Here is a 15,393-nt window from a genome sequence, read left to right on the forward strand (position 1 = left end):
GGAAAAAAAAACACCAACAAGTGTACCTGATCCAGGAAACCCTACAGAGCAACACCAGTAAACACTTTAATCACGGCATATTCTCACCCAGCCTGAGCAAACACTTGAATCAGTCTTTAAAATGCAAATCTATATAACATACTGTGCTTTGGGACTGGAAGACAGTAGGTTTCAGAATATCCACTCTGCTGCTCAAACTCTATACTTGCCAAGAAAATTTGTCCCACAAAGTTTTGTTTTCTCAAACTTTGGCTTTCTGAGTAGATCTGTAAACAAGTAGGGAGCGCCTCTACATCTGAAATTTTATAAAAGACCAAAGGCTATGCTGGGCGTGGTGACCTGTAGGGAGGGAGGCTGAGGCAGGAGGCTCAAGAATTCCCAGCCAGTTTTAGCAACAGCAAGGTACTAAGCAACTCAGTGAGATCCTGTCTCTAAATAAAATGCAAAAAAGGGGTTGGGGTGTGGCTCAGTGGCTGAGTGTCCCTGAATTCAATCCCTAGTACTAAAAAAACAAAAAGACCAAAAGCCTAAGTCATGCCCATCTTCCTTGACTTTTAAGTAAGTTACCATTTTATTTCTCAACACAAGCAATCAGCCCCTTTAAGCCTAGTTGCTTTAAGTAAACTGTCAAAATGAAGCTTTCAGATTTGCCACATGGCAGTCAGACCTCAGGAGGAGGCTTCTAATGTGCAGAGAGACTGGGAGGCCCCGCCGCAGGGGGCCTGGAGCTCCGTGCTGACGCCCTCAGAGTCACAATGTCCCTGGGTCAGGTGGGCCTGAGCGTGGACCCCAGCTGCTCCGTTTACTCTCTGTGGGTCTTTGCAAGGTGTGAAACCTCTCCTGTCCCTAATTTCCTCATCTGTAAAGCAGAGATAATAATAATACCTGAACATCCACTGGTTCATTTTCAGATACACTATTTATCCTTAAATGTAAAATTACCTGGGATGTACACAGCAGGAGGTTAGAGCAGAATGGAAGGTTACAAGCAGTTCATACCAGAGGAGAAAATGTCATAGCCCCCTGACAAACAGGAGGGGAGAGGGGAGGGACCCACCTGACCAACCTACATGCCAAAAGGCACTCAATCCAAGGGGACTTCCTGCCACCAGAGAACAAAGGGAGGTGGGGACAACTAAAGGTACATTTCTTTAAATAACGCATTAGGAGATAACAAAACTCAGGCCATGCTGGGAGACTGTGCATCCCACAGTGCGCAGCCAATGAGGAACCATTTATCCCCTAGACCCTGCGCTCTAGGGGATAAAATGCAGATTGTTACCGCTCTGGGTCACTCACACACCAGATCTTGCAAGACCATCAGAAACAGCTTTGCTTTCTTTGTAGTTTTTGTTCTTGGTCTAATCTTTGGGTTTGGAGAGGTGAGTGCATTTCTCACAGTACCTATTTATGATATTTTATAGGCAGAACAATGATCCTCCCCCACAAAGATGTCCACATCCTTATCCCGGAAACTGTTTCCTCACATGGCAAAGGGGAATTAAGGTTCCAGGTGGAATTAAATTCGCTAATCGACTGACCTTAAAATGGGGAGGTTGCCCAGGATTGCTCAACGGGATCACAAAGGTTCTGGAAATGGAGAAGAAGAAGGCAAAGGAAAGCTCAGAGTGGCACAGGGAAGGAGGACCCCACCTGCCATTGTTGCCTGGCAGATGGAGGAGGGTCACAAGCCAAGTACCTGGGTGGCCTCCCCAAGGTGGAAGAGACAAGGAAATGGATTCTCCCACAGAGCCTCCAGAAAGAAATTCAGCCCCATAACATCTTGACTTCAGCCCAGTGAGATGTGTTTCAGGTTTCTATTAAGATAAATTGGTGTTGTTTTAAGCCACTGTTTGTGGTAACACATTATAGCTACAATAGAAACCTAATACATCTACCTAATAGTTGTTGTAAGGGTTAAATAAAATTAGTTGTTGTAAGGATTAAATAAAATTTATGAAGTTCTGAAGTTCTTGGCACTGAACCCAGCACATCATAATCACCTAATACATGCTAATGATTGTTATTGTTACAGTTAACATTTACTTCTTCCTTCGATTCTTTTTTTTTTTTTTTCCATGCTGGGAATTGAACCCAGGGCCTCATACATGCTAAGAAAATACTGTACCACTGAGTTACACCCCCTGTTACACCCCTTTTTAAAATTTTATTTTGAGACAGGGTCTTGCTGAAGGGTCTTGCCTAGACTGACCTCAAACTTGGGTTCCTCCTACCTCGGCCTCCCAGTTGCTGGGATTACAGGCATGTGCCACCCCAGCAGGCATGATATTTGATAAACTGCATGTCAAAGACTGTCCAGAGTACTTAGGATTCCACACAAAATGGGCACAATCAATGTCCCAGACTAATTGAGGAGACAGATAATTCTAATGTGAAGTATGTATAATTTATGTTTTTCATTTTCTATAGTTTATGGTGCTTTAACATTTGGGGGTGGGGGGCAGTCTTTCTGTCCAAGAAGAGACTGTCCCTCCCAGAGCTAGTCAATTCCTAGAAATAGTAAAGAAATGGGTGGTGAGCCAGTCTCTCATCTGCTCCCAGCAACCTCCTTTATTGAATTCTCATGCAACAATCCATGACTCCCTCCATCTGAACTCAGTATAGAGCCAAGCATTAGACAACTAGGGACAGCAATTATGCCCTATACCCACTGAGATTATTCAGATTAGCCAGTCCCAAACCGTTGACCCTGCTGTCCCTTGCCTTTTGCATGGAAACTCCAATCAAGGCTGCTTTCTGACCAAACTCAGTGCTTTGCCATGTGGCCCTGAGTGGCAAGCAACCCTCTTGCTTCTAGAGGAACTGTAGGTAGCAATAAGTTACCTACAGGGCATTGGCCTGTGTTGTCACTCAGTCACTTTTTATAAATGAAGACCTAGCACAAATCAAATTGGTAAGAGCTATGGGAGTATGTGACCCAGGGGTAGAGTAGATGCACAGGAAAATGGGTCAAGAGAGGAGAATGCTTCAGAAAATTCAGCCACAGAACTTGGGTGTCATCAAGTCTGGCCAATAAACTCTTCTTTAATCTTCTTAAAAATAATTCCAAGATTGTGGTTCTGTTCGTTGCTAAGTCACATGCTTCTGTTTCTGTATCACCCAAGGAAGTGAGAGGACAAGAATGAGGGGCAGAGGGAAATGCTGATGCTGCATTTTTAGAGACCTTCCCCTACTCCGTACTCCTGCCGACTTTGATATCATCAGGTCTCAGCAAATTAGAGTTGGGGCTTTCCCGGTTGCCTTGCTTGTGACCGCTTTCCAGGCCAGGATCTGCCGAGTAGGGCCATGACCTATCGGTGGGAAGCCAGAGGGACACGGAGTGACCAGAGACCTGCCGAGAACTCATTCCCTACGTAGCTGTGAACTGGCTGACACGGGGAAAGAGGGTCTGCAAGCTCACCCCGTGCCGGGCCAGGGACAGGTGACCTCATGCACCAGCAAAATTCCAGAGTTACACAATTTCCTGTAAGAAGGAAAGCAGCAGGGTAGGCAGCCTGGCCACGGACAGAATGACCTGCTGCTTTAAACTCAGTCTCCAGCTGTCAGAGTGAAGGACAGCCCTGGGTGGAGGCTCACTTCTTGGAAATTCCACTGGCACAGAGCAGAGGTCAGGAGTCAGTTCTCGTGGACCAACAAGAACAACCAGGTGTGGAAGCAGGAGTGGGGAGCGGGGAGGGGCTCCATCCTGCCAGACAGGAGTCAAGGAAGCCAAATGCAGCCTCAGAAAACCTTGATGGCTGAGTGCAGTCGAGACTCACCCACTCCAGAAATCCTTAAGTGAACAGCAACAAAAAAGAAACGGTGGGAAATGAACTTGTGCTGTGTAACTCGACTCAGATGATCAAACAGCTGGTTTAGACACAGCCTTGTTTATAACAAGCTACAAGGGCTACCGGGATCCTGAGGTTTCTAGAAATCTTTGGCAGTCCAGTCAGGACCACACGCTGCTTGGCACCCGAGATGCTGTCGTCCTTGCGAGGTGCTACGTCTGCTGAGTTTCTTCTGGTGCCCCGATCTTGCTCTTCTTGTCTTACCCCAGTCTACATCGCCGCCATGCAACTCTGAGTGCAAAAAATTCTCAACTGCAACATTATCCAAAATACACTTTTAAGTACCAACTCCGGAGTTATAGTGGTGGAGATTGTGATATTGGCAACCGCTGGTTCCTTACAGCATTTCTGCCTTCGGTTTGGAGAACTTTTCCACTTCCTGCCACACAGCAGCCACATGCCTTTTGGTGGGAAGATAACCACCACAAAACAGAACGGAAATATGGACCTCATGACTATCCTCCATTGTGCCACAGAAGGCTCACGGGCACCGGTCCACAGTTACCGTTTAGCCATTTCTCGCCACCTCCACTACGAGTGATACCATAAATGCACTTTCTGGGGCCCTCGGCAACCATTTGAGGTGGCTTGTTGGATGGTTGGTTGGTAGAATTTGCTGGAAGAGTGACTTCAGAGGTGGCTGCCCTTCTCCAGTTACCATCATTCCATCCCCAGCACTGGTGCTGAGTCTGAGCACAGAGTAGAGATGGAAAAGGAAATGACCAGGATGTCTGCTGACTCACACTGTGGCTTAGGGCCAGTTAGAAATATGCCCCTTCTCCAGAGATTGAAGTGCCAAAGGATGTGTGTGGCCATCTGGGGAAAAGAGCCCTCTGGACACCCTTTTTAAAAAGGAGCAGCCTGTGCAAAGCACAGGGCGTGGCCAGCAGAGTCTGGGTAAGATCTCCGTCCCTCTCCAGGTCTCTGGGTGGACTAGAGGGCACACTGGCTCAAGGCACCTGTGGAAGGAGTCTTGGGGCATCCTGAGGACTGCAACTCTGCTTTCTTATCAGGCCATTTAATTGAGATTATTACCAGCTAGGGCTGAGGTGTAGCTCCATGGGAGAGGACTTGCCCAGCACGTGCCAGGAGCGCGCGTGAACACATACACACACACACACACACACACACACACACACACACACACAGTTGTTACGGCTGGTGGGAGGAATTCCTCTGCTATGTGCTTTACCATGGGTCATTTAAATTAAACTTTACAAAAGCCCTCTGAGGCTGACATTTTGCAGATGAGGAAACTGGAGCCAAGGTTAAGTGTCTGCCTGAGGTCACTTGATAGCATCAGATTTTGATCTTCATCCTGCTGTTTTTCCCAGCACTCATTAATCTCTTTCCCTAATCTATTTTTCTCCGTAGCACATACCATCAATATTATGTATTTCATTTTTCATTTGTGTATTGGCAGTTTTTCCTGAGTGGAAAGTAAGCTCGGCAGGGGGAAGCGTTTGATTAGTCATTGTATCCCCTGTGCTGAGGATGGAGCCCAGCACACAGTGGGGCTCATTCACTAGCATTTGCCAAGTGGAGGGATTGTTCAAATGCAGGCTACTTCCTCCCATACCAGCTTATTGCAATCAACGGCTTTTGGCAAATACTCGGTAATACTTTAAGCTTTCCCAGAGAATAAAGATTATACTAACACAAGAGGTCTGCTGCTATCAAGATTTTCTTCAGACTAAGAAAGCCACATTTAGTCAGGCACGGTGGCACACAACTGTCATCCCAGCGACTGGAAGGCTGAGGCAGGAGGATCCTGAGTTCAAAGTCAACCTCAGCAAAAGGGAAGAGCTAAGCAACTCAGTGAGATTGTGTTTCTAAATAAGATACAAAATAGGGTTGGGGATGTGGCTCTGTGGTCAAGTGCCCCTGAGTTCAATCCCCGGTACCCAAAAATAAAAACAAAAAATAAAAAAGCCACACTTATACATTTAGATGCATGCTTCTTGAGTAAAAACGGTTCCAAGAAAAGTCTTCCAGCCTAAAACTCATGTCCACTTACATCTACATTCTAAGGTCATTCTCTGACTTTGAAGACAGGTTTATTTATGGCTGATTTCTTTCTTTGCTTTATTTTTATTTATTTGGACAGGATCTCACCAGATTTCCCAACTGTTCTTCAACTCCTGGGCTCAAGTAATCCTCCTGCCCTCCTGCCTCAGTCTCCCCCTCCCAAACAGCTGGGACCTTAGGCATGCACCCCAATGCCTGTCTTAAGACCGCTGCCCTTGATGCAAACAAAATTATCAATCCCTGCTTTGCTCTGCTAGCAATTTCCACATAGCATTACAGAATAACCTGGCACATTTTCTTTGCAGATGTGTTCAGAGCTCAGAGACTTGGTAAATTCTTCAAAACACAATGCTTATTGCTAGTTACTAAAACGGGGCATGTTAAACACCAGGTGTCATATCTTTAAAATTACAATGAAGTTTTTACAGGAGTTAGCAGCCTGGAGTTTCAGAGTTAGTTAAGTGCTGCATGTTTGGCTCTTTTACATAATCTTTCTCCTGGTTTATTAAGAACTCGCCCTATGGGGGGCACTGTACCCTGGCATATTGTTGGAGGAACAAAGAGAGCATTTAGAGATGTTCTCTGGCCTCCTGGAATTTACAGGATGAATGGAAGAAGGCACAGAGTTATGCATACTCCGACAATAACAGTTGACTTTTTATTTGTAGACAGAGAAGCCTGGCAACTGAGACCGGTTTTTTTTTTTTTTTTTTTCCTGGATTTACGAGAACCGAACTGAATTGGAAAATGTTATTTGCTTTAACAAAACAATTTACTCTTGTGCAATATTAAATTGTGTCAACCAAGCAAATAAAGGAAGAAAGCCTTATTTATAAAATGCCCTGCTTCTGATTCACTTGATTGCTTCTCAGGCTCCAACAGGGGGACAAAATGAAGCTTTGGGTGCTTGGTATTTTTCTGTTTTTATGTAGTTCCCCAGCCTGGACAAAAGATAAGCACTATTACATTGGAATTATTGAAACTACCTGGAACTACGCTTCGGACAGTGAGGAAAAGAAACTTGTTTCGGTTGACACGTAAGTCACTGTTTTTATTGCTTATGGACCAAATTTGTAATTTAGCACTTTTAAAAAATAAACCATCAGAGGAGATATTTCTTTAATCTGTCCACTGCAAAATGTGGACTTGAAACGTGAGACACTTTAATTGGTCTCCTCTCCATCCCTGGGTATCTTACATCAGAGAGGTGCCCCGCTGCTCCTCAGGTCCTGGGGAACTCCTCAGTCTCCTATTCATTACCTCCTCTGATGGTTATACATCTTCCATCAGCATCTATCTTTTTGTCTGTCGATGCAAAAATTCTTTGAATAATGGCTATATAAAATGCTATGTTCATGGGGGAGGCAGGGAAGAGGGAAAGGGGAGGTACTGAGGATGGAAATCGACCACATTATGTTGTTATGTTGTGTGCATGCACAAATAAGTAACAACCAATAAAATGCACCAATTAAAAAAAAGAAAACCCTTTAACAACAACAAAACAAACAACTCTAAATGGAAAAAAGTTTATAACACCATTCACTGGTTATCAATACTAAGGAAGCAAGTTTTTTTAATCCTCCAGAATATCACTTACAGAAAGAAGATACAGTTTTAACAAACATGGTGCTGCCTAATACTGCTCAGGTGAATGAATGGGGTTATTGAGTCCATATTTGCAAAAAGATATAAAAACATACCTCCCAGGATGCATGTACAACTCTTGGTGGAGAATTGGGCATGGTATATGTATGCAAAAAAAATGTGATATCAATGTTTTCCTGTCTTATTTGAAAGCCTCTTTATTCTAAACAATATTCACCACACAGAAAGATAACAAAGTGGAGTTCTCCTTGAAGTGTTTTATTATGGAAGTATATCTATATTGAGGTCATCTATTTTTAATAATGTTAATTAAACATTTACCACTAAATGGAAATTTGTCATTCAAAACCAATATTCACTACATTAACAAGTGTATTTTAATGGTGATTAAAAAAAAATGAGTCCAATAACCAGCAGCTGCTAAGATTATACCTTTAAAAAATAGCTAAATAATGATGCCAAATTTCTTACTCTTAATTGATGGGCATATTCTATTCTGTTTAATTGCATGTATGGTTGAAATTGTTCACAGTAAAAAATACATGCAAATACATCCAATGGCTATTTATTAATTTAGTAATATGTGGTGAGGAAATTTTCTGACCTAAAGATCACAGTAACAAAGACAACTAGTACATCTTACAATTGCTATTTTTTAAAAATCTATTTCAAAATAGTATTCTCTTCTTGGGAGTATATTTTTACAGCTTAACTAGAAACATTACTTTGTACAGATTCAGTGTTTTCCTGAATAAAAGAATGAAACTACATGTGGTTTTCATTTCCAAGGGAAGGGGTGTAGCTCAGTGGTGGAGCACTTGCCTGCTGTGAGCACAGCCCTGGGGCTGATCCCCAGCACCTAAATAAATAAAGACATAAATTAAACTTTGTTCAAAAATAGAAGTACTGTCCATGGCTCACTCACCTCCTGCCACGGTTCATGAACAAAAACCAAGTCAGGGGCTGGGGATGTAGCTCAGTCGGTAAAGTGCTTGCCTTTCAAGCACAAGGCCGTGGGTTCGATTCCCAGCGCCAAAAAAAAAAAAAAAAAAAAAAAATCAAGTCAGTTTATCAGGCATAAACCAAGTGCAAGGTCAGGCTCTGACCATGCTCCAATAAAGAAGTCTTTAATTCCAAAAATCAAGAAATAGAAGAGTAAAGGAAGTAGATAAGGATTTCTGGGATGGTGGGACAATTCTCTCTTTTAATAGTCTCATGGCCTGCCCGATCGGGAGGCTGTGTAGTGGAAGTCTTGTTCATCCTCCTGTTCTTTAACAGGCATACTTAAGGGTGCTTAAGAAGGCAAGGGATTCATCTTCCAGACGGGTTGTTTTCTTTTTATCAATGCTCCATAATTTCCTGTGGCTTCAACGGCAGCCTGCGCTGTGTGAACTCTTGAAGGCACTGGCCAGGTGGTCTATGATTTTTTCCCTCGTACATCTAAACAGTGACTAGAGCTTCAGCGATGTTGCTGGTTTCGTGTTAAACTCTCTGCGCTGAGTGTGGCAGCGACTTCACGCTCCCTTCCCTGCCGCAGAGTTGCAGCTGGCCCCGCCCAGTCAGTGAAAGACCAGGGAGTCACCAGACAGGGTGCCATTCCTTCTCCTGCAATGGCCCAAAAGAAGTGGAAATAAACCGGCGAAGCAGAAGGGGAGAGAACGCAGGATGAGTGTTGGGTTGAGATGTGGGTTTCGGTGTGATTTCAGCATGATGTTGACCTTGAATGTATATGGAGGTAGCAGGAACGCCCTCTGTTAGGTCCACTGGCTGGTCACTGGTACCTAAAACACTAGAGGCACTCAATAAATTACTTGTGAATATATACAAATAAATGAATAAAAGGTAGGTAAGAAGCTAGGAGAAACTATAAGCTATGTTGTAAAACTTTCCCTGGCACCTTGCCTGGACGGATTCAGGCTGTAGAATGAATCAGGCAATGGATATGATAGGAAAGGTCAGCAGGTAAGGTTGGTGAAGCTCAAGACAGGTGGATATTTAAAGAGAAAAATGTATGGACTGTTTCTGCTTTGCTTGCTTGGTTAGGAGAATAGTTTTTCTCTCTGGGATGAATGCTAGTGTTATTACTTCTAATGGGGTGCAGTGGAAAGTGCTTTCCTGGCATTGTAGGGCATGCTCCCATTTACTTGGATCAGGCCTTATCTGTCACTTAAAAAACCATGAATAAAGTCCCTATAAGATATAATTTCTGATTCTAAATTACTAAAATTCACATAAGAATAAAAGACATACTCATAAAACCAATTAGTAAACATAAGAGTGTGTTCTGGGTCCATAGTAGGTGTTAGTTCAATATTTACTTACTTAGTTGACTCCATAATAATGATAAATAATAATACTGTTATCTTCAGGTTATTTTGGTTTTCTGGTGGTCTCCAGGAAGCTGGAATTAAGAGAAAAATACTTTAAGCACAAGAACAGCCCCCCAAAACCCTTTTATACTTGACTTCATAGATTTTTACTCAGGCTTCGTGACTTTCTCAACATATGGTTTTTACAAACTATAATATCTAGTTTTTCAGTCATTGTCATTTTGAAAAGTCAATGATATGGTGAAGTTGTTATTATAAGCAGAATAAGAAAAAATAATAGCTTAAATTCTGACTAAAGAAACAGACAACAAACTATAAACATATTCCCCTATGGTGTAATTTATAATTATTATAGTATGATGTTGAGTGGTTAGGATGTAAAAGTGTTCAACAAATATTCATCTTTACTATTATTATCAGAAAAACAGCGACCTCCCCCAGTATAACCCTTGTTTAAGAAAACAGGGAAGCAAGCAAAATATTTTTAGAGAGAAAACTTGAGCTGAGGGAATTTATTTTACTCCTATTAAAAGATAAATACATTAAAATTTTAACAAGTTTATCTGAGCATTCAGCATTCATGAATCTGGCCACATCAGACCCCAAACAACTCACTGGGGCATGGGGTGCGGGAAAGGAGACTTTCATAAAGTATTTATGGACATCAGATTAAGAGAATTATTTGATGAGTTAAAGAGGAAGGACCCCAGTTAGAGACTAGTTGGCAGTTTCTGGTTGGTTAGACTTAAGTTTTATTTTTTATTTTTTGGTACTGGGGGTTGAACCCAGGGGCATTCTATCACTGGGCCACATTCCCAGCCCTTTTGTATTTTATTTAGAGACAGGGTCTCACTGAGTTGCTTAGGGGCCTCACTAAGTTGTTGAGGCTGGTAGACTGAAGTTTTATCTTACTGTTTACATTAAATAGTTTTCTTGGTTTGCTTGTGTGGAACCCAAGGTACTGGAAGCATCTCTGTCTAATGGCCTCCTGATTACGTTAATGCCCTTTCAAAAATAAGAAATTTTTAAAAATGATACTTAGGGAGGTACAACTTTTAGCTAAAATTTTCTGGAAAACTCACTTAAAATGATTCATTCTCTGAGGTTGCCAAATGCCAAAAGTAACAGCCAGTGTGGTGCAAACACTTGAGCCAAGACAGCCTGTGTGATGGAGATAATTAAATCATAACATTTCGTCCTTTTCAAACTAACAACCTATGACCACAGTTTCCATTGCCCCAACCACGGAGCCAAAGCATGGCTGTCGACCGTAGGTGCTGCGTTCACTGCGCGGGTGGAGTCAGGACCTATAATTCAGGTAAATTTATTGAGTCTCTGCCGACTTCCTGTTTTCCTCATGATTCCTGTCTGTGGTAGGCAGCATTTCTAAAAGGGGCCCCCAAAGACCTCCCACACTAAACCTCCAGAGTCTGTGAGGAGGATGAGCCTCCCCTCCCGGGACTTCCGGTGCAGCCAATGGTGCAGCCAACCTCAGGGAGGCTGCCTGGGGGGCCTCGTCTGGAAGTGGAGTCCTCTAGTGGCAGAAGAGAAAGTGGAGGGATCAGAAACCTGGGGCATTCTACACAGGGCTGCTGACTGAGCTGGGAAGGGCCACTTCTGACCCATAGGGTGGTCTTTGGGAGCTGAGAGAGGCCCCAGCTGATAGCCTCAAGCCAATAGGAATTTCAATCCTCCAACCTCAACTGTCAACAGCCTCATAATTTAGGCAGTGTGTTGTTCCACAAGGGCTTGGACAACTACTCAGTCAGACAACCCCTTGATTTCAGCCTTGGGGTGCCCTGAGCAGAGAAGGCAGACTCTGACTCAGAACTGTGAGGTTATGAACAGGCGTTATTTCATACTGCTACGTGAGTATGTGTTATGGAGCAATAAAAAAACCAACATATTATGTCTCAAATAATGAAATCCAAAATCTAAATTTACCTGTAATACCCAGGCTCTAGCAACTGTATCTGAACATAAACGAAGACCACTCGAGTGAATTCTGATTCATGAGAGGAACGGCATTATTATTATCTCACTAAAGCAACACACACACACACACACAAATCCCCGGCCACTAAAAACCCCCTCGTGGGTCTGAATCTACTTGTGCAATTGGCTTAAAACCAGGAAATGTGATAACTAGGAGGGACAAGTATCCACTGTAGCGAGTTGAAAGGAGAATTTGGTCACTGTCAACAGGAAGAAACACAATTAAATGTGAATTATTTGTTTGGTTCAAGGATTAACTATAATAGATTCTTGTGTCTGAATATCAGATTGACAAACTTCCTGCCAGCTTCCAGTAACTGACCCTTTGTCCCCAAGTTGTGCTCTTGAAATTAAATAGACATCCCCTAATGACCATTGGATTTTCCTTTGGAGATAGATCATGAGCAAACAGACCTTCCCCCAGAGTACCACATGAGGTGAAATATTTCCCAATTTGGTGAAGGAGAACTTTGAAGAAAACAGTCTGCATTTTGCAATGTATAGAAAAGGAATCCCAAATGCTAAAAACTCTGGCTACATTTTAGCTTCAGCTCAATTATTCTTAAAGTAATTTTCACACACATTCCCAAAAAAACTGTGTAGAAAAAAAAGAAAAGAGTCACAAATCTTGGGCAATGAGTCTCCTATTTAGGGAAATGATAAATACAGAAAAAGTTTAATGCAATGAAAGCATTTTAACAGTAACCACGATAGTTTATTAAAATGGGATGCAATGTATTTCTGAGTGCTGTAGAGTCATATTCAGCAAATAGAAAAACACATTTAGCTAAATAAAACCTTAAGAATGGAGTTTTTTAAACTCGGGTCTACGTAGGGTGCGCTATCAACGGGGTGGTGGAGCACCGGTTAGAATCTCTATTAAATATCATCCTACTGTGTCCCGGAAGTAGGATGGTGTCCAGACTCTGAAGAGAACTTACCCTGGAACTGAGGCAAGCCTGGGTGAGACTGGTTGGCCCAGGGCTTTTCCGGCAGGACCCGAAAGGAACCCCAGCTTTCCCTGGAGACTTTGCAGCCCCAGCTGTGTGTGTGTGTCTGACCCAAGTTGTTCTCACCAGCGCCCTCTCAGCAGGTGGGGTGAGCAGGGGAACCTCTGCTCTGATCTCAGGGTCCCCCTGCCTCGCCGGCCGTCCTGTGTTTATGAAGACTTCTCCTGTCCTCCTGTCCAGATCCTCCTGGGCTTGGGGCAGAGTCCACACCTGTGCTCTGTTCATTGGCCACATATTTCCACATTCTCCAGTCTTTCTGAACCTTCCCCACTAATTTTTCTGTTTTGCACTAAACAATCCGAAGGCAAAAACAAATAGGGGGAAAGCGTCCACGCCTGATTTTGCTGCTCTGAGATGGACACAGAACATGTCGCTTTATTCTTCTAGCTTCCAGCCTGGCCATCCCACCAGGTGGGAAGGACGGGGAGCACTGTCTGTCATTTCCTGAGGGAACAATCCTGCCTCCTTTAGATCTCCTGGAGATCATACAATCCAGGAAGATTCCCGTAGGTGGGGCTGACATGAGGTGCCCCTGGCAGAAGTTCCTGGGTCAGTCCTGCGGAGGAGGGCTGTTCTTATCAACGCCTGCTCCCTTACCCACATTCGGCCACCAGGACCATCACCAAGTAACCATGCTCCCTGGTCACGGAACGCAGGCTAAATATGTGCAGTTGCCACCAGCAGAGGTCTGAGCACTACCTGGGCACGGCCTGGAAACAGACCTTGGCACCCCTCCGTCTCAGGTATCAGGGAATCCCATCACCTCTGGGACTGGTCTGCTCTCTTTCCCTTCAGCCTCGGAGGTTCCACTACCCAGGTTACCCCGGAGCCCAGTGCATCCCGCCTGCCTCAGAACACACCAGAATGTCGGTTAAGAAGGGCAGCTGCCCAAGCCCCACCTCAGGCCCAGAGGATCAGACCTACGAAGCTGGGCCCCAGGGATCTGCACTCCACCAAAACGCCTCATAGATGTCCGTGCCCTTCAAAACTTAAGACGCATTAAACCAGAACCCTAAGCTTTTGAAAAACAAGATCTTAAAATTCTGCAGCAATGGAATTCCAGCGCTCCTGGACAAACCCTGTTTTTGTGAGGAAGGGAAGGAAAAAAATACATCTCACTTTTTCCAGTGAGATTGCAGCTGAGGAAACAGGACGAAGTTTATTCCTCAGTCAGGTTCTTCAGCCCCACAGGGTCAGTGGAAAATGGAAACAGGTCAAGGGTCACTGAGACGAAGCAGGCCACACTCACACAAACTCAAGTTCGTCAGCCCAAGTGTGAGCAGTTTTCATTCAATCGGAAGACACCTGGGTTGTGGAGGGCTGGCCAAAATCCAGACTTAATGTCTACACGGCATTGCCCAAAGATAGGTCCCACGCAGCCATCTGGAAGCTCTAGTTAAGGCCAATAGCCTAAGAATCGGTTTAAGTTTGATACTGAGTTCACTTCCATTTCTTTTTCCCCACCTGGTTACTACTTACATTGATGATATATTTAGGAAAGAATTAAGCAACTAATCAGCACTAATCAGAACACAAACATTCAATGGTAAGTGTCTGCAGTAATAACAGATTAAAAAAAACACAAAACTAGGGCTGGGGTGTGGCTCAGTGGTAGAGCGCTTGCCTAGCACATGTGAGATACTGGGTTCGATCCTCAGCACCACATAAAAGCAAATAAGTCAATAAATAAAAATAAAGGTATGCGTCCATCTACAACTAAAAATATACTTAAAAAAAATACCCACGAAGCTAATTTTAATTCCCACACATATTGCATGGCTTCAACTCTGTCCTTGATTTAGGGCTGCTAAAAGAAATGAAAATGAGAGAATCAATATAGTTTCATTACTTTTAGATCTATACTTACAAACTTTTGAAGTCTCAAATCTCCAAGTTGATTGCTCGCAAACTTGAGGTTTTTTTTTTCCCTATAGCTAAGAGAAGCACCATAGTGAAAAATACCTTAATTATCTGCTGTATTTTAATATTTCACTTTAATTTTGAATTCCATTCCATAACACCTGTTTTTATATGAACATTTTGGAAAAATTACTGCGGTAAAATGCACCATATTTCTGTGCTGCCTTCGATGGCACGTTTGTCGAATACCTGACAGAAATACCTCACATAATTAAAGCAACAGGACTAAATGCTTTTGGATGGTAGGCAAACATGGAAGGAGATGTGGTTATTTGTTTCTCTTTCGTTATTTGCTATCCGCAGAAATCCTGGCTTCTGATAGAGTTGTCTTCTTTTCCTTTGCAGAGAGGGTTTCAATTTCTATCTTCAAAGTGGCCCAGACCGAATTGGAAGAATATACAAAAAGGCCCTTTATATTCAATACACAGATGGAACTTTTAAGACAACCATAGAAAAGCCAGCCTGGCTAGGGTTTCTAGGCCCTGTCATCAAAGCCGAAGTTGGGGATACAGTTTATGTACATCTAAAAAACTTTGCCTCCAGGCCTTACACTTTCCATTCACATGGAATCACCTACTATAAGGAGCACGAAGGTAAGTTCAGCTCCCGGGGTGCCTGGGTTTGCCTCTGATTTTTTAATATGAAAACCTTTTA

At 43.3% G+C, this 15,393-nt stretch overlaps 1 protein-coding gene and 1 long non-coding RNA gene across 5 annotated transcripts in view; one reads left to right on the forward strand and one right to left on the reverse strand.

Annotated features, from left to right (window-relative positions):
• Nucleotides 1-6,704: 6,704 nt before the first annotated feature.
• The window catches only part of Cp (ceruloplasmin), a 52,135-nt gene continuing 43,446 nt past the window's right edge, over nt 6,705-15,393 (forward strand). For 3 of the 4 annotated variants that reach the window (XM_047564905.1, XM_047564903.1, XM_047564904.1), the window contains exons 1-2: nt 6,705-6,916; nt 15,085-15,332. In XM_047564905.1, coding sequence (XP_047420861.1) covers nt 6,771-6,916; nt 15,085-15,332 — 394 coding nt within the window. In that variant the 5' untranslated portion in view covers nt 6,705-6,770. The remainder of the gene's footprint in view (nt 6,917-15,084; nt 15,333-15,393) is intronic. The other variant, XM_047564906.1, reaches the window with a different exon arrangement.
• LOC124993212 (uncharacterized) lies at nt 8,034-13,216 on the reverse strand. Its single transcript, XR_007110270.1, has 3 exons — nt 12,751-13,216; nt 9,807-9,885; nt 8,034-9,273 (listed from the first exon to the last, which is right to left on the reverse strand). It is a non-coding gene; the product is annotated as an uncharacterized LOC124993212 (long non-coding RNA).

The sequence above is a fragment of the Sciurus carolinensis genome, chromosome 9 (genome assembly GCF_902686445.1).
Source record: "Sciurus carolinensis chromosome 9, mSciCar1.2, whole genome shotgun sequence".
NCBI classification, from domain to species: domain Eukaryota; kingdom Metazoa; phylum Chordata; class Mammalia; order Rodentia; family Sciuridae; genus Sciurus; species Sciurus carolinensis.